General features: G+C 44.7%; 1 protein-coding gene across 3 annotated transcripts in view; it reads left to right on the forward strand.

Moving 5' to 3' along the window:
* The window catches only part of LOC138662878 (gastrula zinc finger protein XlCGF57.1-like), a 56,426-nt gene that overhangs the window by 7,918 nt on the left and 21,344 nt on the right, over nucleotides 1–27,164 (forward strand). For all 3 annotated transcript variants that reach the window (XM_069748869.1, XM_069748870.1, XM_069748868.1), the window contains 5 exons: nucleotides 21,942–22,090; nucleotides 22,220–22,399; nucleotides 22,482–22,605; nucleotides 22,685–22,782; nucleotides 22,981–23,071. In XM_069748869.1, coding sequence (XP_069604970.1) covers nucleotides 22,013–22,090; nucleotides 22,220–22,399; nucleotides 22,482–22,605; nucleotides 22,685–22,782; nucleotides 22,981–23,071 — 571 coding nt within the window. In that variant the 5' untranslated portion in view covers nucleotides 21,942–22,012. The remainder of the gene's footprint in view (nucleotides 1–21,941; nucleotides 22,091–22,219; nucleotides 22,400–22,481; nucleotides 22,606–22,684; nucleotides 22,783–22,980; nucleotides 23,072–27,164) is intronic.

Genomic DNA, 27,164 nt, shown 5'->3' on the forward strand with positions numbered 1-27,164 from the left:
AGGATAGGAAAGATAACTTTGCGGTCTACACAAAACCCTAAAGAAAACCACGCAAAGGGGCAAAAAGACCCTCCGTACCGAACTAACGGCACGGAGGTACACCCTTTGCGTCCCAGAGCTTCCAGCAAAACAAATAGACAAGCTGGACAGAAAAAATAGCAACAAATAGCAAAGAAGCACTTAGCTATGCAGAGCAGCAGGCCACAGGAATGATCCAGAGAAACACAAGTCCAACACTGGAACATTGACAGGAAGCATGAATCAAAGCATTAGGTGGGGTTAAGTAGAGAAGCACCTAACGACCTCACCAGATCACCTGAGGGAGGAAACCCAGAAGCAGCAGTACCAGTTTCCTCCACAAACGGAAGCTCCCAGAGAGAATCAGCCGAAGTACCACTTGTGGCCACAGGAGGGAGCTCTGCCACAGAATTCACAACAGTACCCCCCCCTTAAGGAGGGGTCACCGAACCCTCACCAGAGCCCCCAGGCCGACCAGGATGAGCCACATGAAAGGCACGAACAAGATCGGGAGCATGGACATCAGAGGCAAAAACCCAGGAATTATCCTCCTGAGCATAACCCTTCCATTTAACCAGATACTGGAGTTTCCGTCTTGAAACACGAGAATCCAAAATCTTCTCCACAATATACTCCAATTCCCCCTCCACCAAAACCGGGGCAGGAGGGTCAACAGATGGAACCATAGGTGCCACGTATCTCCGCAACAATGACCTATGGAAGACGTTATGTATGAAAAAAGAATCTGGGAGGGTCAGACGAAAAGACACAGGATTAATAACCTCAGAAATCCTATAAGGACCAATGAAACGAGGTTTAAACTTCGGAGAGGAAACCTTCATAGGAATATGACGAGAAGATAACCAAACCAGATCCCCAACATGAAGTCGGGGACCCACACGGCGTCTGCGATTAGCGAAACGTTGAGCCTTCTCCTGGGACAAGGTCAAATTGTCCACTACATAAGTCCAAATCTGCTGCAACCTGTCCACCACAGTATCCACACCAGGACAGTCCGAAGACTCAACCTGTCCTGAAGAGAAACGAGGATGGAACCCAGAATTGCAGAAAAATGGCGAAACCAAGGTAGCCGAGCTGGCCCGATTATTAAGGGCGAACTCAGCCAAAGGCAAAAAGGACACCCAGTCATCCTGATCGGCAGAAACAAAGCATCTCAGATAGGCTTCCAAGGTCTGATTGGTTCGTTCGGTCTGGCCATTAGTCTGAGGATGAAATGCCGAGGAAAAAGACAAGTCAATGCCCATCCTACCACAAAAGGCTCGCCAAAACCTCGAAACAAACTGGGAACCTCTGTCAGAAACGATATTCTCTGGAATGCCATGCAAACGAACCACATGCTGGAAGAACAATGGCACCAAATCAGAGGAGGAAGGCAACTTGGACAAGGGTACCAGATGGACCATCTTAGAAAAGCGATCACAGACCACCCAAATGACTGACATCTTTTGAGAGACGGGAAGATCTGAAATTATATCCATAGAGATATGTGTCCAAGGTCTCTTCGGGACCGGCAAGGGCAAAAGCAACCCACTGGCACGAGAACAGCAGGGCTTAGCCCGAGCACAAATCCCACAGGACTGCACAAAAGAACGCACATCCCGCGACAGAGACGGCCACCAAAAGGATCTAGCCACTAACTCTCTGGTACCAAAGATTCCAGGATGACCAGCCAACACCGAACAATGAACCTCAGAGATCACTTTATTTGTCCACCTATCCGGGACAAACAGTTTCTCCGCTGGGCAACGATCAGGTTTATTAGCCTGAAATTTTTGCAGCACCCGCCGCAAATCAGGGGAGATGGCAGACACAATTACTCCTTCCTTGAGGATACCCGCCGGCTCAGATAAACCCGGAGAGTCGGGCACAAAACTCCTAGACAGAGCATCCGCCTTCACATTTTTAGAGCCCGGAAGGTACGAAATCACAAAGTCAAAACGGGCGAAAAACAGCGACCAACGAGCCTGTCTAGGATTCAAACGCTTAGCAGACTCGAGATAAGTCAGGTTCTTATGATCAGTCAATACCACCACGCGATGCTTAGCTCCTTCAAGCCAATGACGCCACTCCTCGAATGCCCACTTCATGGCCAGCAACTCTCGGTTGCCCACATCATAATTCCGCTCAGCAGGCGAAAACTTCCTGGAAAAAAAAGCGCATGGTTTCATCACTGAGCAATCAGCACCTCTTTGCGACAAAACAGCCCCTGCTCCAATCTCAGAAGCATCAACCTCGACCTGGAACGGAAGCGAAACATCTGGTTGACACAACACAGGGGCAGAAGAAAAACGACGCTTCAACTCTTGAAAAGCTTCCACAGCAGCAGAAGACCAATTGACCAAATCAGCACCCTTCTTGGTCAAATCGGTCAATGGTTTGGCAATACTAGAAAAATTGCAGATGAAGCGACGATAAAAATTAGCAAAGCCCAGGAACTTTTGCAGACTTTTCAGAGATGTCGGCTGAGTCCAATCATGGATGGCTTGGACCTTAACAGGATCCATCTCGATAGTTGAAGGGGAAAAGATGAACCCCAAAAATGAAACCTTCTGCACACCAAAGAGACACTTTGATCCCTTCACAAACAAAGAGTTAGCACGCAGGACCTGAAAAACCGTTCTGACCTGTTTCACATGAGACTCCCAATCATCCGAGAAGATCAAAATGTCATCCAAGTACACAATCAGGAATTTATCCAGGTACTCTCGGAAGATGTCATGCATAAAGGACTGAAACACTGATGGAGCATTGGCAAGTCCGAATGGCATCACTAGATACTCAAAATGACCCTCGGGCGTATTAAATGCAGTTTTCCATTCATCGCCTCGCCTGATTCGCACCAGATTATACGCACCACGAAGATCAATCTTGGTGAACCAACTAGCCCCCTTAATCCAAGCAAACAAATCAGTTAACAAAGGCAAGGGGTACTGAAATTTAACAGTGATCTTATTAAGAAGGCGATAATCTATACAAGGTGTCAGCGAACCATCCTTTTTGGCTACAAAAAAGAACCCTGCTCCTAATGGCGACGATGACGGGCGAATATGCCCCTTTTCCAGGGATTCCTTCACATAACTGCGCATAGCGGTGTGCTCAGGCACGGATAAATTAAACAGTCGACCTTTTGGGAATTTACCACCAGGAATCAAATTGATAGCACAATCACAATCCCTATGCGGACAGCTGTGAGTTAAGGAATATCATATAGCCTTGTTTTTTAATTTTAGAAGGCTATATGATAAGTCTATCTTGCCTCAGAGAAATACCCCAAAGGAAAAGGCAGCCCCCCACATATAATGACTGTGAGTAAGATGAAAAGACAAACGTAGGGATGAAATAGATTCAGCAAAGTGAGGCCCGATATTCTAGAAAGAACGAGGATAGGAAAGATAACTTTGCGGTCTACACAAAACCCTAAAGAAAACCACGCAAAGGGGCAAAAAGACCCTCCGTACCGAACTAACGGCACGGAGGTACACCCTTTGCGTCCCAGAGCTTCCAGCAAAACAAATAGACAAGCTGGACAGAAAAAATAGAAACAAATAGCAAAGAAGCACTTAGCTATGCAGAGCAGCAGGCCACAGGAATGATCCAGAGAAACTCAAGTCCAACACTGGAACATTGACAGGAAGCATGAATCAAAGCATTAGGTGGGGTTAAGTAGAGAAGCACCTAACGACCTCACCAGATCACCTGAGGGAGGAAACCCAGAAGCAGCAGTACCAGTTTCCTCCACAAACGGAAGCTCCCAGAGAGAATCAGCCGAAGTACCACTTGTGACCACAGGAGGGAGCTCTGCCACAGAATTCACAACAGTTCTCATAGTACCGCCATACCCCCACACAGTATAATGTTCCTACAGTATCATCATCCCACAACACAGCATAATCTCATAGTACCGCCATACCCCCACACACAGTATAATGTTCTCATAGTACCGCCATACCCCCACACACAGTATAATGTTCCTAGAGTACCGCCATACCCCCCACACACAGTATAATGTTCTCACAGTACCGCCATAACCCCACACACACAGTATGATGTTCTCATAGTTCCGCCATACCCCCACACACAGTATAATGTTCTCATAGTACTGCCATACCCCCACATACAGTATAATGTTCTCATAGTACCGCCATACCCCCACACACAGTATAATGTTCTCACAGTACCGCCATACCCCCCCACACACAGTATAATGTTCTCATAGTACCGCCATACCCCCACACACAGTATAATGTTCTCATAGTACCACCATACCCCCACACACAGTATAATGTTCTCACAGTACCGCCATACCCCCACACACAGTATAATGCTCTCATAGTACCGCCATACCCGCACACACAGTATCATGTTCCTACAGTACCGCCATACCCCCACACACAGTATAATGTTCTCACAGTACCACCATACCCCCACACACAGTATAATCTTCTCATAGTACCGCCATACCCCCCACACACAGTATAATGTTCCTACAGTACCGCCATACCCCCACACACAGTATAATGTTCCCACAGTACCGCCATACCCCCCCACACAGTATAATGTTCCCACAGTACCGCCATACCCCCACACACAGTATAATGTTCCTACAGTACCGCCATACCCCAACACACAGTATAATGTTCTCATAGTAGCGCCATACCCCCACACACAGTATAATGTTCTCATAGTACCACCATACCCACACACACAGTATAATGTTCTCATAGTACCACCATACCCCCAACACAGTATAATGTTCTCATAGTAGCGCCATACCCCTACACACAGTATAATGTTCCTACAGTAACGCTATACCCCTACACACAGTATAATGTTCCTACAGTAATGCTATACCCCCACACACAGTATAATGTTTTCATAGTACCGCCATACCCACACACACAGTATAATGTTCTCATAGTACCACCATACCCCCAACACACAGTATAATGTTCTCATAGTACCACCATACCCCCACACACAGTATAATGTTCTCATAGTAGCGCCATACCCCTACACATAGTATAATGTTCCTATAGTAACGCTATACCCCCACACATACACACATAGAAACACAAGAACAAAAACCGACTAAAAGTCCAAAGTACAGAAAGTATAAATTTATTTTTTTATTGGTATATTAGGTTAAAAATAATATAGAATAAAAAAAATTACATAAAATGATAAATACAATACATATCTGTATGCTACAAGGAAAAGGGGGCACACTACACCAGAAATTTTTTTACATATAAAATAGTAAAGTGCAAGAGAGTGCAAAGATTCACAATTGTGTGTTAACGTGTCCACTGTAAACACAATACTCTGAATAAAATAATAATAAAGTGCAAATGCGAAAGTTCCACCAGCAGCTGTCAGTGTATCCACATCGAGTATTGAGTGACCAGGATTGAACATCAGGGATCAGTAAATGAAATATCATACGAAGGCAGCATGCTAAAACGCGCGTTGGGGAGGGCGCCCATCCAGGAGACCAGGAATTGATCATGCTACTTTGTAAGTTAACTGATATTACCACTATTGTATTTCATTTGGTACTCTGTGTTTCGGTCCCCTTTTCTCGTGATTTGCCCCCCACACACACAGTATAATGTTCCTACAGTACCGCCATACCCCTACACAGTATAATGTTCTCATAGTACCGCCATACCCCCACACACAGTATAATGTTCTCATAGTACCACCATACTCCCACACACAGTATAATGCTCTCATAGTACCGCCATACCCCCACACACAGTATAATATTCCTATAGTACCTCCATCCCTCCACACACAGTATTATCTCATAGTACCATCATACCCCCACACAGTATAATGTTCCTACAGTACCTCTATCCCACCACACAGTATAATGTTCTCATACTACCACCATACCCCCACACACATTATAATGTTCTCATAGTACCCCCATACCCCCACACACATTATAATGTTCTCATAGTACCGCCATATCCCCACACACAGTATAATGTTCTCATAGTACCGCCATACCCCCTCACACAGTATAATGTTCTCATAGTACCACCATACTCCCACACACAGTATAATGTTCTCATAGTACCACCATACCCCCACACACAGTATAATGTTCCTACAGTACCTCTATCCCACCACACAGTATAATGTTCTAATAGTACCGCCATACCCCCACAGACAGTATAATGTTCCTACAGTACCGCCATACCCCCGCACACAGTATAATGTTCCTACAGTACCTCCATCCCTCCACACACAGTATAATCTCATAGTACCACCATACCCCCACACACAGTATAATGTTCCTACAGTACCTCTATCCCACCACACAGTATAATGTTCTCATAGTACCGCCATACCCCCACACACATTATAATGTTCTCACAGTACCGCCATACCCCCACACACAGTATAATGTTCTCATAGTACCGCCATACCCCCACACACAGTAGAATGTTCTCATAGTACCGCCATACCCCCACACACAGTGTAATGTTCTCATAGTACCGCCATATCCCCACACACAGTATAATGTTCTCATAGTACTGCCATACCCCCACACACAGTATAATGTTCTCATAGTACCGCCATACCCCTACACACAGTATAACGATCCTACAGTATCTCCATCCCACCACACACAGTATAATGTTCTCATAGTACCGCCATACCCCCACACAGTATAATGTTCCTACAGTACCATCATCCCACCACGCACAGTATAATCTTCTCATAGTACCGCCATACCCCTACACACAGTATAATGTTCTCATAGTACCGCCATACCCCCACACACAGTATAATGTTCCTACAGTACCGCCATACCCCCCACACACAGTATAATGTTCTCACAGTACCACCATACCCCCACACACAGTAGAATGTTCTCATAGTACCGCCATACCCCCACACACAGTGTAATGTTCTCATAGTACCGCCATATCCCCACACACAGTATAATGTTCTCATAGTACTGCCATACCCCCACACACAGTATAATGTTCTCATAGTACCGCCATATCCCCACACACAGTATAATCTTCTCATAGTACCGCCATACCCCCACACACAGTATAATGTTCCCACAGTACCCCTATACCACCACATACAGTACAGTCATGGCCAAAATGTTTGAGAATGACACCAAAATTATATTTTCACATGATCTGCTGCCCTCTGGTTTTTATTAGTGTTTGTCTGATGTTTATATCACATACAGAAATATAATTGCAATCATATTATGAATACCAATAGGTTATATTGACAGTTAATGCAGCAAGTCAATATTTGAAGTGTTGACCCTTCTTCTTCAAGACCTCTGCAATTCTCCCTGGCATGCTCTCAATCAACTTCTGGACCAAATCCTGACTGATAGCAGTCCATTTTTGTATAATCAATGCTTGCATTTTGCCAGAATTTGTTGGTTTTTGTTTGTCCACCCGTCTCTTGATGATTGACCACAAGTTCTCAATGGGATTAAGATCTGCGGAGTTTCCAGGCCATGGACCCAAAATCTCTATGTTTTGTTCCATGAGCCATTTAGTTATCAACTTTGCTTTATGGCAAGGTGCTCCATCATGCTGGGAAAGGCATTGTTGGGCGCCAAACTGCTCTTGGACGGTTGGGAGAAGTTGCTCTTGGAGGACATTCTGGTACCATTCTTTATTCATGGCTGTGTTTTTAGGCAAGACTGTGAGTGAGCCGATTCACTTGGCTGAGAAGCAACCCCACACATGAATGGTTTCAGGATGCTTTACAGTTGGCATGAGACAAGACTGGTGGTAGCGCTCACCTCTTCTTCTCCGAATAAGCTGTTTTCCAGATGTCCCAAACAATCGAAAAGGGGATTCATCAGAGAAAATGACTTTGCCCCAGTCCTCAGCAGTCCACTCCCTGTACCTTTTGCAGAATATCAGTCGGTCCCTCATGTTTTTTCTGGAGTGAAGTGGCTTCTTTGCTGCCCTCCTTGAAACCAGGCCTTGCTCAAAGAGTCTCCACCTCACAGTGCGCGCAGAAGCACTCACACCAGCCTGCTGCCATTCCTGAGCAAGCTCGGCACTGCTGGTAGTCCGATCCCGCAGCTGAAACAGTTTTAAGATACGGTCATGGCGCTTGCTGGTCTTTCTTGGGCGCCCTGGAGCCTTTTTGACAACAATGGAAGCTCTCTCCTTGAAGTTCTTGATGATGCGATAGATTGTTGACTGAGGTGCAATCTTTGTAGCTGCGATACTCTTCCCTGTTAGGCCATTTTTGTGCAGTGCAATGATGGCTGAACGTGTTTCTTTAGAGATAACCATGGTTATCTGAAGAGAAACAATTATACCAAGCACCAGCCTCCTTTTAAAGTGTCCAGTGATGTCATTCTTACTTAATCATGACTGATTGATCGTCAGCCCTGTCCTCATCAACACCCACACCTGTGTTAATGGATCAATCACTAAAATGATGTTAGCTGCTCCTTTTAAGGCAGGACTGCAATGATGTTGAAATGTGTTTTGGGGGTTAAAGTTCATTTTCTGGGCAAATATTGACTTTGCAAGTACAGTAATTGCTGTTAAGCTGATCACTCTGACATTCAGGAGTACATGCAAATTGTCATTAGAAAAAATGAAGCAGTAGACTTTGCAAAAAATTAATATTTGTCTCATTCTCAAAATTTTTGTCCATGACTGTATAATGTTCTCATAGTACTGCCATACCCCCACACACAGTATAATTTTCTCATAGTACTTCCATACCCCCACACAGTGTAATGTTCTCATAATACCACTATACCCCCACACACAGTATAATGTTCTCACAGTACCGCCATACCCCCACACACAGTATAACGTTCTCATAGTACCGCCATACCCCTACACACAGTATAACGATCCTACAGTATCTCCATCCCACCACACACAGTATAATGTTCTCATAGTACCGCCATACCCCCACACAGTATAATGTTCCTACAATACCATCATCCCACCACGCACAGTATAATCTTCTCATAGTACCGCCATACCCCTACACACAGTATAATGTTCTCATAGTACCGCCATACCCCCACACACAGTATAATGTTCCTACAGTACCGCCATACCCCCCACACACAGTATAATGTTCTCACAGTACCGCCATACCACCACACACAGTATGATGTTCTCATAGTACCGCCATACCCCCACACACAGTATAATGTTCTCATAGTACTGCCATACCCCCACACACAGTATAATGTTCTCATAGTACCGCCATACCACCACACACAAAGTATAATGTCCTCATAGTACTGCCATACCCCCACACACAGTATAATGTTCTCACAGTACCGCCATACCCCCCACACACAGTATAATGTTCTCATAGTACCGCCATACCCCCACACACAGTATAATGTTCTCATAGTACCGCCATACCCCCCCACTCACAGTATAATGTTCTTACAGTACCGCCATACCCCCACACACAGTATAATGCTCTCATAGTACCGCCATACCCCCACACACAGTATAATGTTCCTACAGTACCGCTATACCCCCACACACAGTATAATGTTGTCACAGTACCACCATACCCCCACACACAGTATAATCTTCTCATAGTACCGCTATACCCCCACACACAGTATAGTGTTCCTACAGTACCGCCATACCCCCACACACAGTATAATGTTCCCAAAGTACCGCCACACCCCCACACACAGTATAATGTTCCTACAGTACCGCCATACCCCAACACACAGTATAATGTTCTCATAGTAGCGCCATACCCCCACACACAGTATAATGTTCTCACAGTACCGCCATACCCCCACACACAGTATAGTGTTCCTACAGTACCGCCATACCCCCACACACAGTATAATGTTCCCACAGTACCGCCATACCCCCCCACACAGTATAGTGTTCCCACAGTACCGCCATACTCCCACACACAGTATAATGTTCCTACACTAACGCCATACCCCAACACACAGTATAATGTTCTCATAGTAGCGCCATACCCCCACACACAGTATAATGTTCTCACAGTACCGCCATACCCCCACACAAAGTATAATGCTCTCATAGTACCGCCATACCCCCACATACAGTATAATGTTCCTACAATACCGCCATACACCCACACACAGTATAATGTTCTCACAGTACCACCATACCCCCACACTTAGTATAATCTTCTCATAGTACCGCCATACCCCCACACACAGTATAATGTTCCCACAGTACCGCCATACCCCCACACACAGTATAATGTTCCCACAGTACCGCCATACACCCCCACACAGTATAATGTTCCCACAGTACCGCCATACCACCACACACAGTATAATGTTCTCATAGTACCGCCATACCCCTACACACAGTATAACGATCTTACAGTACCTCCATCCCACCAAACACAGTATAATGTTCTCATGGTACCGCCATACCCCCACACAGTATAATGTTCCCACAGTACCATCATCCCACCACACACAGTATAATCTTCTCATAGTACCGCCATTCCCCCACACACAGTATAATGTTCTCATAGTACCGCCATACCCCCACACAGTATAATGTTCCTACAGTACCGCCATACCCCCCACACACAGTATAATGTTCTCACAGTACCGCCATACCCCCACACACACAGTATGATGTTCTCATAGTACCGCCATACCCCCACACAGTATAATGTTCTCATAGTACCGCCATACCCCCACACACACAGTATAATGTTCTCATAGTACCGCCATACCCCACACACAGTATAATGTTCTCACAGTACCGCCATACCCCCCCACACACAGTATAATGTTCTCATAGTACCGCCATACCCCCACACACAGTATAATGCTCTCATAGTACCGCCATACCCCCACACACAGTATAATGTTCCTACAGTACCGCCATACCCCCACACACAGTATAATGTTCTCACAGTACCACCATACCCCCACACACAGTATAATCTTCTCATAGTACCGCCATACCCCCACACACAGTATAGTGTTTCTACAGTACCGCCATACCCCCCACACAGTATAATGTTCCCACAGTACCGCCATACCCCCACACACATTATAATGTTCCCAGAGTACCGCCATACCCCCCACACAGTATAACGTTCCCACAGTACCGCCATACCCGCAAACACAGTATAATGTTCCTACAGTACCGCCATACCCCAACACACAGTATAATGTTCTCATAGTAGCGCCATACCCCCACACACAGTATACTGTTCTCACAGTACCACCATACCCCCACACACAGTATAATCTTCTCATAGTACCGCCATACCCCCACACACAGTATAGTGTTCCTACAGTACCGCCATACCCCCACACACAGTATAATGTTCCCACAGTACCGCCATACCCCCCCACACAGTACAATGTTCCCACAGTACCGCCATACCCCCACACACAGTATAATGTTCCTACAGTACCACCATACCCCAACACACAGTATAATGTTCTCATAGTAGCGCCATACCCCCACACACAGTATAATGTTCTCACAGTACCGCCATACCCCCACACACAGTATAATGCTCTCATAGTACCGCCACCCCCCCACACACAGTATAATGTTCCTACAGTACCGCCATACCCCCACACACAGTATAATGTTCTCACAGTACCACCATACCCCCACACACAGTATAATCTTCTCATAGTACCGCCATACACCCACACACAGTATAGTGTTCCTACAGTACCGCCATACCCCCACACACAGTATAATGTTCCCACAGTACCGCCATACCCCCCCACACAGTATAATGTTCCCACAGTACCGCCATACCCCCACACACAGTATAATGTTCCTACAGTACCGCCATACCCCAACACACTGTATAATGTTCTCATAGTACCGCTATACCCCCACACACAGTATAATGTTCCTACAGTACCGCCATACCCCCACACTCAGGATAATGTTCCTACAGTACCTCCATCCCCCCACACAGTATAATCTCATAGTACCACCATACCCCCACACACAGTATAATGTTCATACAGTACCTCTATCCCACCACACAGTATAATGTTCTCATAGTACCGCCATACCCCCACACACATTATAATGTTCTCATAGTACTGCCATATCCCCACACACAGTATAATGTTCTCATAGTACTGCCATACCCCCACACACAGTATAATCTTCTCATAGTACCGCCATACCCCCACACACAGTATAATTTTCTCATCGTACTTCCATACCCCCACACAGTGTCATGTTCTCATAGTACCGCCATACCCCCACAAGTATAATGTTCCTACAGTACCACCATACGCCCACACACAGTATAATGTTCTCACAGTACCGCCATACTCCCACACACAGTATAATGTTCTCACAGTACCGCCATACCCCCACACACAGTATAATGTTCTCATAGTACCGCCATACCCCTACACACAGTATAATGATCCTACAGTACCTCCATCCCACCACACACTATAATGTTCTCATAGTACCGCCATACCCCCACACAGTATAATGTTTCTACAGTATCATCATCCCACCACACACAGTATAATGTTCTCATAGTACCGCCATACCCCCACACACAGTATAATGTTCTCATAGTACCGCCATACCACCACACACAGTATAATGTTCCTACAGTACCTCTATCCCACCACACAGTATAATGTTCTCATAGTACCGCCATACCCCCACACACATTATAATGTTCTCATAGTACCGCCATACCCCCACACACATTATAATGTTCTCATAGTACCGCCATATCCCCACACACAGTATAATGTTCTCATAGTACCGCCATACCCCCTCACACAGTATGTTCTCATAGTACCACCATACTCCCACACACAGTATAATGTTCTCATAGTACCGCCATACCCCCACACACAGTATAATGTTCCTACAGTACCTCCATCCCTCCACACACAGTATAATCTCATAGTACCACCATACCCCCACACACAGTATAATGTTCCTACAGTACCTCTATCCCACCACACAGTATAATGTTCTCATAGTACCGCCATACCCCCACACACAGTATAATGTTCCTACAGTACCGCCATACCCCCACACACAGTATAATGTTCCTACAGTACCTCCATCCCTCCACACACAGTATAATCTCATAGTACCACCATACCCCCACACACAGTATAATGTTCCTACAGTACCTCTATCCCACCACACAGTATAATGTTCTCATAGTACCGCCATACCCCCACACACATTATAATGTTCTCATAGTACCGCCATACCCACACACACAGTATAATGTTCCTACAGTACCTCTATCCCACCACACAGTATAATGTTCTCATAGTACCGCCATACCCCCACACACAGTATAATGTTCCTACAGTACCGCCATACCCCCACACACAGTATAATGTTCCTACAGTACCTCCATCCCTCCACACACAGTATAATCTCATAGTACCACCATACCCCCACACACATTATAATGTTCCTACAGTATCTCTATCCCACCACACAGTATAATGTTCTCATAGTACCGCCATACCCCCACACACATTATAATGTTCTCATAGTACCGCCATACCCCCACACACAGTATAATGTTCTCATAGTACCGCCACACCCCCACACACAGTTTAATGTTCTCATAGTACCGCCATATCCCCACACACAGTATAATGTTCTCATAGTACTGCCATACCCCCACACACAGTATAATGTTCTCATAGTACCGCCATACCCCCTCACACAGTATAATGTTCTCATAGTACCGCCATATCCCCACACACAGTATAATGTTCTCATAGTACTGCCATACCCCCACACACAGTATAATGTTCTCATAGTACCGCCATACCCCCACACACAGTATAATGTTCCTACAGTACCTCCATCCCTCCACACACAGTATAATCTCATAGTACCGCCATACCCCCACACACAGTATAATGTTCCTACAGTACCTCCATCCCTCCACACACAGTATAATCTCATAGTACCGCCATACCCCCACACACATTATAATGTTCCTACAGTACCTCTATCCCACCACACAGTATAATGTTCTCATAGTACCGCCATACCCCCACACACATTATAATGTTCTCATAGTACCGCCATACCCACACACACAGTATAATGTTCTCATAGTACCGCCATACCCACACACACAGTATAATGTTCTCATAGTACCGCCATACCCCCACACACATTATAATGTTCTCATAGTACCGCCATACCCACACACACAGTATAATGTTCTTATAGTACCGCCACACCCCCACACACAGTTTAATGTTCTCATAGTACCGCCATATCCTCACACACAGTATAATGTTCTCATAGTACCGCCATATCCCCACACACAGTATAATCTTCTCATAGTACCGCCATACCCCCACACACAGTATAATGTTCCCACCATGGGCGGACATACCGCCGGTTCAACCTGTGCAACTGCATTGGGGCCTGGAGCGGGAGGGGGCCCCGAAGGACCGAGAAAGCAATGAGGTGAATGACAGCTAACAGGAGAAGCAGGGGGCCTGCATGTGATATGAACTTCAAAAGGGCCCCCCTGCTGACCTCACCTGTTAGTATTCATTGTGCTGCTGTCCGGCTGTCATTGGTGCGGTAGCCATGGTGACGGCAGACGCTGGAACAGAGGATCCAGGGAGAGCGACTAGTGTCGGTGACCCACTGAAGCTTCCGCTCTGTTTGAGTCCCTGTGCTGCTGCTGTGCGCACTCAGTGATCCCTCGGGAGTCGGGACTGGGATACATGAGAATGGGGGGAGAGGGGCTGAGGAGGGATCACTGGGTTAGGTAGGAGAAGGGCCGGGTACTAAAATGATCCACTATATAGGGGGATGGGATGGCGATCCCCTGGTGCAATGTCTATACATGGAATGCACAGTGACATCTGTGCATCATTACCTCGGGGATGTCTGTCTGTGCTCTGGAGTCCGCAGCTTGGAGCGGGAAGCTGCTGCAGAGGACGAGTGTGGACCAGGCTGACGGGATCTTTGCTGCCTGGTGGAAATATTGTAAGTTTACAGTTTTGTTTTGAAAAATAAAGAAACAACAATTTATATTTGAACCATGTTGGGAGTAGTGATCAAGTCATAAGCGAGCATGTTTGGATAAGGCGTTATCTGAGCATGCTCAAGTGCTAATGGAGCATCTTCGGCATGGTCTTATAATATGTCCGAGTTTCCGCTGCTGCACAATTCGTGGCTTTTTGACATCCGCAACACAAGCAGGAATGATTCCCTGTTTGTTAGGCAACCCCTGCATGTGTGGAACAGCCCACATGAAGCGGTGGGGAGTCAAAAATAAATATTATTCAAGCACGCCAAAAACACTCCGCACACAAGCATGTTCGGATAATGCCTTATCTGGGCACATTCACTCATCACTAATGCCGGAGACCTAAGGAAAGTGACATATCCTCATATTCAGTGCACAGTGGCCCGCTAGTGACAGCACCAGCTTGGTCTTTGTCCGCTGCAATCTCTCACATAGACCATAAGGGTGTGTTTCCACATGGCGGATTTGCTGCAGATTGGACACTGCGTTCATCCACAGCGGCAGATGTTACAGCATAGTGGGGGAAATTCCATCCCCACTATGCGTACAAAGACGCAGGTGGCAGACCTGTGTATACGCACATGCGGCATGGTATATGTATCTAAAGTGTATGTATGTACGGTATATCAGTATATGTATGTAAGGTGCATGTATGTACGGTATATGTATGTGTATCTGTGAATGTACGGTATATGTATGTACTGTGTGTATGTATGTTCGGTATATGTATGTATCTGTGTGTATGTACGGTATATCGGTATATGTATGTAAGGTGCATGTATGTGCGGTATATGTATGTGTATCTGTGTGTATGTATGGTATATGTATGTACGGTGTGTGCATGTATGTACGGTATATGTATGTGTATCTGTGTATGTATGGTATATGTATGTGTATCTGTGTATGTACGGTATATCGGTATATGTATGTAAGGTGTATGTAAGCACGGTATGTGTATGTACGGTATATCGGTATATGTATGTAAGGTGTATGTAAGCACGGTATGTGTATGTACGGTATATCGGTATATGTATGTAAGGTGTATGTATGCACGGTATGTGTATCTGTCTATGTACGGTATATCGGTATATGTATGTAAGGTGTATGTATGCACGGTATTTGTATCTGTGTATGTACGGTATATCGGTATATGTATGTAAGGTGTATGTATGCACGGTATGTGTATCTGTATGTACGGTATATCTATGTAAGGTGTATGTAAGCACGGTATGTGTATGTACGGTATATTGGTATATGTATATAAGTGTATGTATGCATGGTATTTGTATCTGTGTATGTACGGTATATCGGTATATGTATGTAAGGTGTATGTAAGCACGGTATTTGTATCTGTGTATGTACGGTATATCGGTATATGTATGTAAGGTGTATGTAAGCACGGTATGTGTATGTACGGTATATCGGTATATGCATGTAAGGTGTATGTATGCGCGGTATTTGTATCTGTGTATGTACGGTATATCGGTATATGTATGTAAGGTGTATGTAAGCACGGTATGTGTATGTACGGTATATCGGTATATGTATGTAAGGTGTATGTATGCACTGTATGTGTATCTGTGTATGTACGGTATATCTATGTAAGGTGTATGTAAGCACGGTATGTGTATGTACGGTATATTGGTATATGTATGTAAGGTGTATGTATGCACGGTATGTGTATCTGTGTATGTACGGTATATCGGTATATGTATGTAAGGTGTATGTATGCACGGTATGTGTATCTGTGTATGTACGGTATATCTATGTAAGGTGTATGTAAGCACGGTATGTGTATGTACGGTATATTGGTATATGTATATAAGTGTATGTATGCATGCTATTTGTATCTGTGTATGTACGGTATATCGGTATATGTATGTAAGGTGTATGTAAGCACGGTATGTGTATGTACGGTATATCGGTATATGCATGTAAGGTGTATGTATGCACGGTATTTGTATCTGTGTATGTACGGTATATCGGTATATGTATGTAAGGTGTATGTATGCACGGTATATATATCATCCGAGTGCTGTGCGATATACGCTGACCCCGGCAATGGAGGAGATGGAGAAAGTCATTTCTCCGCAGCTGTGCTCCGATTCTCTCTGTGCGAGAGGCTCGGAGCACAGACGCATGACATTCGGCTCCTGCTCGCAGCAGAGCAGGAGACGGGGGTCATTAGCATATCGCATCCGATGCCATACGCTCATCTGACGCCGGCCTACGCAGCATACCGGGCAGGGAGGGGGGCCCAGACACATTTTTTGCACAGGGGCCCCAAGCTGTTAGTGTACGCCCCTGGTTCCCACAGTAACCCTATACCACCACACACAGTATAATGTTCTCATAGTACTGCCATACCCCCACACACAGTATAATTTTCTCATAGTACTTCCATACCCCCACACAGTGTAATGTTCTCATAGTACCGCCATGCCCCCACAAGTATAATGTTCCTACAGTACCACCATACCCCCAGACACAGTGTAATGTTCTCATAATACCACTATACCCCCACACACAGTATAATGTTCTCACAGTACCGCCATACCCCCACACACACAGTATAATGTTCTTATAGTACCGCCATACCCCTACACACAGTATAACGATCCTACAGTACCTCCATCCCACCACACACAGTATAATGTTCTCATAGTACCGCCATACCCCCACACAGTATAATGTTCCTACAGTACCATCATCCCACCACACACAGTATAATCTTCTCATAGTACCGCCATACCCCCCACACACAGTATAATGTTCTCACAGTACCGCCATACCACCACACACAGTATGATGTTCTCATAGTACCGCCATACCCCCACACACAGTATAATGTTCTCATAGTACTGCCATACCCCCACACACAGTATAATGTTCTCATAGTACCGCCATACCCCCACACACAGTATAATGTTCTCATAGTACCGCCATACCCCCCCCACTCACAGTATAATGTTCTTACAGTACCGCCATACCCCCACACACAGTATAATGCTCTCATAGTACCGCCATACCCCCACACACAGTATAATGTTCCTACAGTACCGCCATACCCCCACACACAGTATAATGTTCCTACAGTACCTCTATCCCACCACACAGTATAATGTTCTCATAGTACCGCCATACCCCCACACACAGTATAATGTTCCTACAGTACCGCCATCCCTCCACACACAGTATAATCTCATAGTACCACCATACCCCCACACACATTATAATGTTCCTACAGTACCTCTATCCCACCACACAGTATAATGTTCTCATAGTACCGCCATACCCCCACACACATTATAATGTTCTCATAGTACCGCCATACCCCCACACACAGTATAATGTTCTCATAGTACCGCCATACCCCCACACACAGTATAATGTTCTCATAGTACCGCCTTACCCCCACACACAGTGTAATGTTCTCATAGTACCGCCATATCCCCACACACAGTATAATGTTCTCATAGTACTGCCATACCCCCACACACACAGTATAATGTTCTCATAGTACCGCCATACCCCCACACACAGTATAATGTTCTCATAGTGCCGCCATACCCCCACACACAGTATAATGTTCTCACAGTACCGCCATACCCCCACACACAGTATAATGCTCTCATAGTACCGCCATACCCCCACACACAGTATAATGTTCTTACAGTACCGCCATACCCCCACACACAGTATAATGTTCTCACAGTACCACCATACCCCCACACACAGTATAATCTTCTCACAGTACCGCCATACCCCCACACACAGTATAGTGTTCCTACAGTACCGCCATACCCCCACACACAGTATAATGTTCCCACAGTATCCATACCCCCCCACACAGCATAATGTTCCCACAGTACCGCCATACCCCCACACACAGTATAATGTTCCTACAGTACCGCCATACCCCCACACACAGTATAATGTTCTCACAGTACCACCATACCCCCACACACAGTAAAATCTTCTCATAGTACCGTCACACCCCCACACACAGTATAGTGTTCCTACAGTACCGCCATACCCACACACACAGTATAATGTTCCCATAGTACCGCCATACCCCCCCACACAGTATAATGTTCCTACAGTACCGCCATACCCCAACACACAGTATAATGTTCTCATAGTAGCGCCATACCCCTACACGCAGTATAATGTTCCTACAGTAACGCTATACCCCCACACATACACACATAGAAACACAAGAACAAAAACCGACTAAAAAGTCCAAAGTACAGAAAGTATAAATTTATTTTTTTATTGGTATACCAGGTTAAAAATAATATAGAATAAAAAAATTACATAAAATGATAAATACAATACATATCTGTATGCTACAAGGAAAAGGGGGCACACTACATCAGAAAATTGTTTGCATATAAAATAGTAAAGTGCAAGAGAGTGCAAAGATTCACAATTGTGTGTTAACGTGTCCACTGTAAACACAATACTTTGAATAAAATAATAATAAAGTGCAAATGCGAAAGTTCCACCAGCAGCTGTCAGTGTATCCACATCGAGTATTGAGTGACCAGGATTGAACATCAGGGATCAGTAAATGAAATATCATACGAAGGCAGCGTGCTAAAACGCACGTTGGGGAGGGCGCCCATCCAGGAGACCAGGAATAGATCATGCTACTTTGTAAGTTACCTGATATTACCACTATTGTATTTCATTTGGTACTCTGTGTTTCGGTCCCCTTTTCTCGTGATTTGCCCCCACACACACAGTATAATGTTCCTACAGTACCGCCATACCCCCACACCGTATGATGTTCTCATAGTACCGCCATACCCCCACACACAGTATAATGTTCTCATAGTACCACCATACTCCCACACACAGTATAATGTTCTCATAGTACCGCCATACCCCCACACACAGTATAATGTTCCTACAGTACCGCCATACCCCCACACACAGTATTATGTTCCTACAGTACCTCCATCCCTCCGCACACAGTATAATCTCATAGTACCACCATACCCCCACACACAGTATAATGTTCCTACAGTACCTCTATCCCACCACACAGTATAATGTTCTCATAGTACCGCCATACCCCCAAACACATAATGTTCTCATAGTACCGCCATATCCCCACACACAGTATAATCTCATAGTACCGCCATACCCCCACAAACAGTATAATGTTCTCATAGTACCGCCATACCCCCACACACAGTATAATGTTCTCATAGTACTGCCATATCCCCACGCACAGTATAATGTTCTCATAGTACTGCCATACCCCCACACACAGTATAATGTTCTCATAGTACTGCCATATCCCCACGCACAGTATAATGTTCTCATAGTACTGCCATACCCCCACACACAGTATAATGTTCTTAATGTACCGCCATATCCCCACACACAGTATAATGTTCTCATAGTACCGCCATATCCCCACACACAGTATAATGTTCTCATAGTACCGCCATATCCCCACACACAGTATAATCTTCTCATAGTACCGCCATACCCCCACACACAGTATAATGTTCCCACAGTACCCCTATCCCACCACTCACAGTATAATCTTCTCATAATACTGCCATTCCCCCACAAACAGTATAATGTTCCTACAGTACCGCCATACCCCCACACAGTATAATGTTCCTACAGTACCTCCATCCCACCACACACAGTATAATGTTCTCACAGTACCGCTATACCACCACACACAGTATAAATTTCCCCCAGTACCATCATCCCACCACACACAGTATAATGTCCCCACAGTACTGCCATCCCCCCACTTTTTAATGTTCCCACAGTACTTTCCCCTACATGCACAATATGGTACCATCCACCTCACTGACTACCTCCGACCACCGACTATTAATAAATAATCACTTAGCCTCATTCTTGGTGCAGTTACTAATAAACCCAGAATCTATAAGATATTTACCATTTGATAGTTGGATAGGCAGCATTGTATCCAAGATGATAGCCCACTCGGTTGCTATGATGCCTATGAATTGACAGGGCTTGGTGGGGTGTGGTACTGTTACCCTCTCCTTCCCATCATCACAATTTCAGCGATATCCACTAAAGGGCAAGTGGGAAGAGAAATGCTAAGTGCCTGAATTGGTTATTCTTAGATATGTGCCTTTTCCGGGTGACTGAGAGCTGATATTTTTAGCCTGGGGTTGCAGTATTCATGGCCCCTTCCTAGGCTATTAATATCAACCCACAACTGTCTGCATAGCCTTTGCTGGTTATTAAATATAGGGGGACCCTACATCACTTTTTGGATGGGTCCCCCATTTAAATAGCCACTAAAGGTTAAGTATACAGTTGTGAGCTGATATTACTAGCCTGGGAAGCTCCATGGGTATTACCCCCTTCCTAGGCTATAAACAAACTTCTGTGTGTGAATCAGACCTGAGATCTAATGTGATAGAAGATTACAGTGCTGGAAAGACGGGAAACCTTCATGTAGACGGCCGATGGTGATGGAGTCAGTGACCGACTCTGGCCAAATATGTTTCTAGAGCCGTAGCAGAAGATGAAGATGTTGTCCTCATCATGAAGTAGTTATTTCTCATGTCGCGTGTAATGAATATCTCCTGCAGTATTGCTAATGCCGATTCCAGGGTCGGTAAATGAGACGAGAATTAGCGTTATGGAAGATGAGTCTATGAGAAACGTATTGAGCTGCCGACTCCGAGGAAGAAACTGCTTGTTGTCTGTGGCCTAAATATATAGGATTTATTAGTAGATGTAAAGAAGGAAACTAAATACTGTAAAATAATAAATCTCCTCATATGTTTCCCTTATTATCTCCAGTAATTGTATTATTACAGGATTCTTATGATGTTACATCGGCTCATCTTCTCATTCAGGTCTCTACAATATCGGATCCTCTCAGTGAAGATCTTCTACAAAAGAAAATTTCCTGATTTACCCATCAAAGATGGATATGGACAATGACAAGATGGCGGAGAGGATATTACACCTCACCCTAGAGATCCTCTTCCGGCTTACTGGAGAGGTGAGAGATTCTGATGACGTCACATTACATCATTCTTATCTATGGGAATAACAGATGGACAGAACTGGAGAGGTGAGGACTCTGAAAATGTCTGTAGTGAGATTTATTAATGTGTCTGTCCATTACCAGGATTACACAGTGGTGAAGAAGACATCTAGTGATCGCTGTCAGGACCCTGTGTCTGAGGGATGGGGAAGACCCCTGAGCCCAATCACGGGGCCTCCACTTCACCCCCTGATCCATGAGGACATCAATAACCAGAAGATCCTAGAACTCATCTACAAGATGATTGAGCTGCTGACTGGAGAGGTGACACTGCTGGGAATGCTGGGACATTATACAGTAACACTATGAAGGGATCGGGGGATGACGGTATCATTGTATGTGTCAGGTTCCTATAAGGTGTCAGGATGTCGCTGTCTATTTCTCCATGGAGGAGTGGGAGTATTTAGAAGGACACAGAGATCTGTACAAGAACGTCATAATGGAGGTTCCCCAGCCCCTCACATCTCCAGGTAATAGGACTAAATTCACACGGCCTATAATTATCTGTATGTAAAGAATGAATTCACTCCCTGTATGTGTTTCCTCCAGATCTATCCAGTAAGAGGACAACACCAGAGAGATGTCCCCGTCCTCTTCTTCCACAGGACTGTAACCAAGAAGATCCCAATGCTCCTCAGGATCATCAGGTAGATGTAGAGAAGGTGGCAGGAGATCTCCCCTATGATGTGCAGACGCCGGTGAAGGTCTTGTGCTCAGTCTTGTTTTATCCACCAGTATTATATGTTTTATACTTGTGTAATGAGAACGGTGGAGATGGCAGGATTAGAGCTGATCATAGATGGGACTTCTCCATCTGTCGGTGACTTTTACAGTATTTGTTTCAGGGTGAAGATCTGACCCATATTAATTCTACAGAGACATATGTGAGGGGGGATGAGTGGTGTGAAGAGGAGATTCCCACATATGACTACCCAGGTGAGTACTAACAACTAAATGCAGAGAGGTCACAGATTCTTCTCAGTCACCGGCTGTGGCTGCTTTATCGGTGGTGTAGTCCGGCCGTATTACCATGATCACCATTTTACCTCTAGACCACAACATTCTCCTATACACTGACCTGAGAGACTTCCTGATCATCACTGCGCATAACAGGAAGCCTCTCAGGTCTGGAGACCCGGATATCATCATGACGACATCGGGTCTCCATGACAGTGATCGGGACCACGCGTCATGCCACGGGGACTAGGATGCAAAAGCAGAGGGGCTGTCAGCCCCTGTAGTGAGGGATCAGCGACCTGTCATAAGCCAATAGAGATGCATATGTAATCAGAGCACCACAAAGCCCCGCCCCGAAGCACGAGAATCTCATTAGCTGAAAACTACAAATACAGATTAAACAACAACCACAAGACGGATTTCATCACCAGGTATCGGTGTAATCAGTATAACGGCGCCGACCTGACAGTGTCTGTAGTCACTGAGCACAATCCTGCTGACAGGTTCCCTTTAAGACATCTCCGCTCTGCACTATTATACACAGTTCTCTTTAAATGTGTAATATTTCTTCTTGAAACTCATCTGACAGAAAATATTGTATCTTCCGATAGTTTAGATTGTGAAGTCACCGAGCCCCGTGCTCTAATTACCCCAGAGAGGTTTCACCACTAGCTGCTCATTTATTACTGATGGAGACTGTTCAGTTTGAGCATTTCAGTAGATGTTATTGTCTATAGTCAGTTTCTGATTACAGTAATGTCCAGAATCCTCTGATTTATCCTCTTCCAGTTTTGTGTTCTTAATCAGGCCCCATTTTTACAATCTGACGTGTGTCACTTTATGTGGTGATAACTTTGGAATTATTCACAAAGGATAATAGAAAACAAATGGATCTTACAAATTATTTTCCAGCTTCGCACTATACCCTACATACGATTGTACACTACTCTCTGGGCACATGGCAGTGTTCAGAAGGGAAGGAGCGCCATTTAGCTGTTTGAATGCAGATCTAGCTGGAATAGTTTGCAGACACAATGTATTGGGAGCAATGTTCGTGGTCAACTGGCAGCTCAAAAGATCTCCACCATGAACATGCTTGGCACTATCTTCTCTGCTTTCCATATCCCAAGGATTGCCTTGCTCATCGCCCTTTAACATCATTACATGGATCTGGACTTACACTGGGACCCCTAGGCATGGACCATGGTGTTACCTGCTATTCTGTGGTATTAGATGGCAAGAAGAATAGTCAGGTAGCTGGGTCATAACCGGAAGGACAGAATACAGAATCAGAAGACACAAGAGTAGTCCGTAACCGGGCCACGGTCAGAACAGGAAACAAATACACAAGCCGCAAGCTGAGCACAGAGGACTGAACCAGAGGAGAACAACGCTGTTTCTGGCAGCAAGGCAAGATTGCCTTGTGCAGGCATGTACTACGGAGGACAGAGAATCCAATCCAATATTGCAGCCGGCGGGTAAGGAAAGGGTGAATCAAACACCCGAAAACCCCGCCTCTATGGCTGAAGATTGTTCCCTCCAAATTCAGGTGACAGAGTCCCTTTAAATCAGAGAGTCATATCACACAAAATAGCGTAACCGGGTTTGTGAGACAACATCCAGCATTATTGTAAATGGCTGGTATGTGTCGAGGAGTAAGATACTCTGCGCTATAAGCCTGAAGTAATGTTGTTCTGGGACCTTTAGTTCCACAAGTATTGGTGTAGCTTTAAAGGGATAATAAGAGGCGTCCGGGAACCTGTGTGGCCGACACCAACAGGTAAAGGAAAGAAAACCGTGTTATGCTGACTGGGGTCAGTGAGAGACTGTGTTTAGGCCATAGAGCCTGCAGGCTGCATCACAGAAGCTATAAGGGTTAAAAGTTGACCAGTGATTTCTCATTTTTACAACAAAATTTACAAAACCTTTTTTAGGGACCACATAATATTTGAGGTGAGTTTTGGGGGGGGGGGGAAGGTCAATAGGATATAAAATACCCAAAAGTGGCACAATTCTAAAAACTGCACCCCTCAAGGGGCTCAAAACCACATTCAAGAAGTTTATTAACCCTTCAGGTGCTTCACATGAATGAATGAAACATGGAAGGAAAAAATAAACATTAACTTTTCTTTCAAAAATTTTTTCCATTAGACCTAATTTTTTTTACTTTCACCAGGGTAACAGGAGAAAATGGACCATACTTTTTGGTTTGCAATTTCTCCTGAGCACGCGGATACTTCATATGTGGGGGAAATCTACTGTTTGGGTGCACGACAGGGCTCAGAAGAGAAGGAGCGCCATTTAACTTTTTGAATGAAAAATATGTTGAAATAATTAGCTGTTGACATGTCGTGTTTGGAGAGCCCCTGATGTGCCTAAAGAGGGGAAAACCCCCACAAGTGACACGATTTTGGAAACTAGACCCCTTAGAGAACTTATCTGGATGTGTATTGAACATCTTGAACCAACAAAGGCTTCACAGAAGTTTATAATGTAGAACCGTGGAAATAATAAAAAAAAAAAAATAACATTTTTCACAAATCATTTTACCTCCATATTTTGCATTTTCATAAGGGTAACAGGAGAAATTGCTCCATACAATTTGTTGTCCAATTTCTCCTGAGCACGCCGATACCCCATATGTGGGGGAATACTACTGTTTGGGCGCATGGCAGAGCTTGGAAGGGAAGGCGCGCCATATTGGAGAGCAGATTTTGCAGGAATTGTTTGTGGGTAACATGTCATGTAGTCAGAGCCCCTGACATGTCTAAACAGTGGAAACCCCCAACAAGTGACAGCATTTTGGAAACTAGACCCCTTAGGGAACTTATCTAGATGTGTGGTGAGCACTTTGAAAACCCAAGTCCTTCACATAAGTTAATTACGTAGAGCCGTAAAAATACAAAATTATATTTTTTCTACAAAAAATAATCTTTTTGCCCTCAATTTATTTTCTAATGGGTAAGAGAAATTGTACCCCAAAAGTTGTTGAGCAATTTGTCCTAAGTATGCTGACACCCCATATGTGGGGGTAAACCACTGTTTGGGTGCATGGCAGAGCTCAGAAGAGAGAGCGCTATATTGGAGAGCAGATTTTGCTGGAATTGATTGTGGGTGACATGTCACATTGTCAGAGCCCCTGAGGTGCCAGAACAGCATAAGCCCCCCAAAGTGATGGCATTTTACAAAATACTTCCCTGAACAAATTCTTCTAGTGGTGCAGTGAGCATACTGACACCACAGCTGTTCCATAGAAAATTATACCATTGGGCAGTGAAGAAAAAATAATTACATTTTTACCACTAAAGTGTTGTTTAACCCCAGATTTTACAATGGAAAATACAGTACAGACCAAAAGTTTGGATACATAGTCTCATTTAATGATTTTTCTGTATTTTCATGTCTATGAAAATTGTACATTCACAGTGAAGGCATCAAAACTATGAATTAACACATGTGGAATTATATACTTAACAAAAAAGTGTGAAACAACTGAAAATATGTCTTATATTCTAGGTTCTTCAAAGAAGCCACCTTTTGCTTTGATGACTGCTTTGCACACTCTTGGCATTATCTTGATGAGCTTCAAGAGGTAGTCACCAGAATTGGTTTTCACTTCACAGATGTGCCCTGTCAGGTTTAATAAGTGGGATTTCTTGCCTTATAAATGGGGTTGGGACCATCCGTTGTGTTGTGCAGAGAAAAAAGCAGCTAAGTATAAAGAAAAACGAGTGGCCATCATTACTTTAAGAAATGAAGGTCAGTCAGTCCGAAAAATTGGGAAAACTTTGAAAGTGTCCCCAAGTGGAGTTGCAAAAACCATCAAGCGCTACAAAGAAACTGGCTCACATGAGGACCGCCCCAGGAAAGGAAGACCAAGAGTCACCTCTGCTTCTGAGGATAAGTTTATCCGAGTCACCAGCCTCAGAAATCGCAGGTTTACAGCAGCTCAGATTAGAGACCAGGTCAATGCCATACAGAGTTCTAGCAGCAGACACATCTCTACAACAACTGTTCAGAGGAGACTTTGTGCAGCAGGCCTTCATGGAAAAATAGCTGCTAGGAAACCACT

The sequence above is a fragment of the Ranitomeya imitator genome, chromosome 2 (genome assembly GCF_032444005.1).
Source record: "Ranitomeya imitator isolate aRanImi1 chromosome 2, aRanImi1.pri, whole genome shotgun sequence".
Lineage (NCBI taxonomy): Eukaryota > Metazoa > Chordata > Amphibia > Anura > Dendrobatidae > Ranitomeya > Ranitomeya imitator.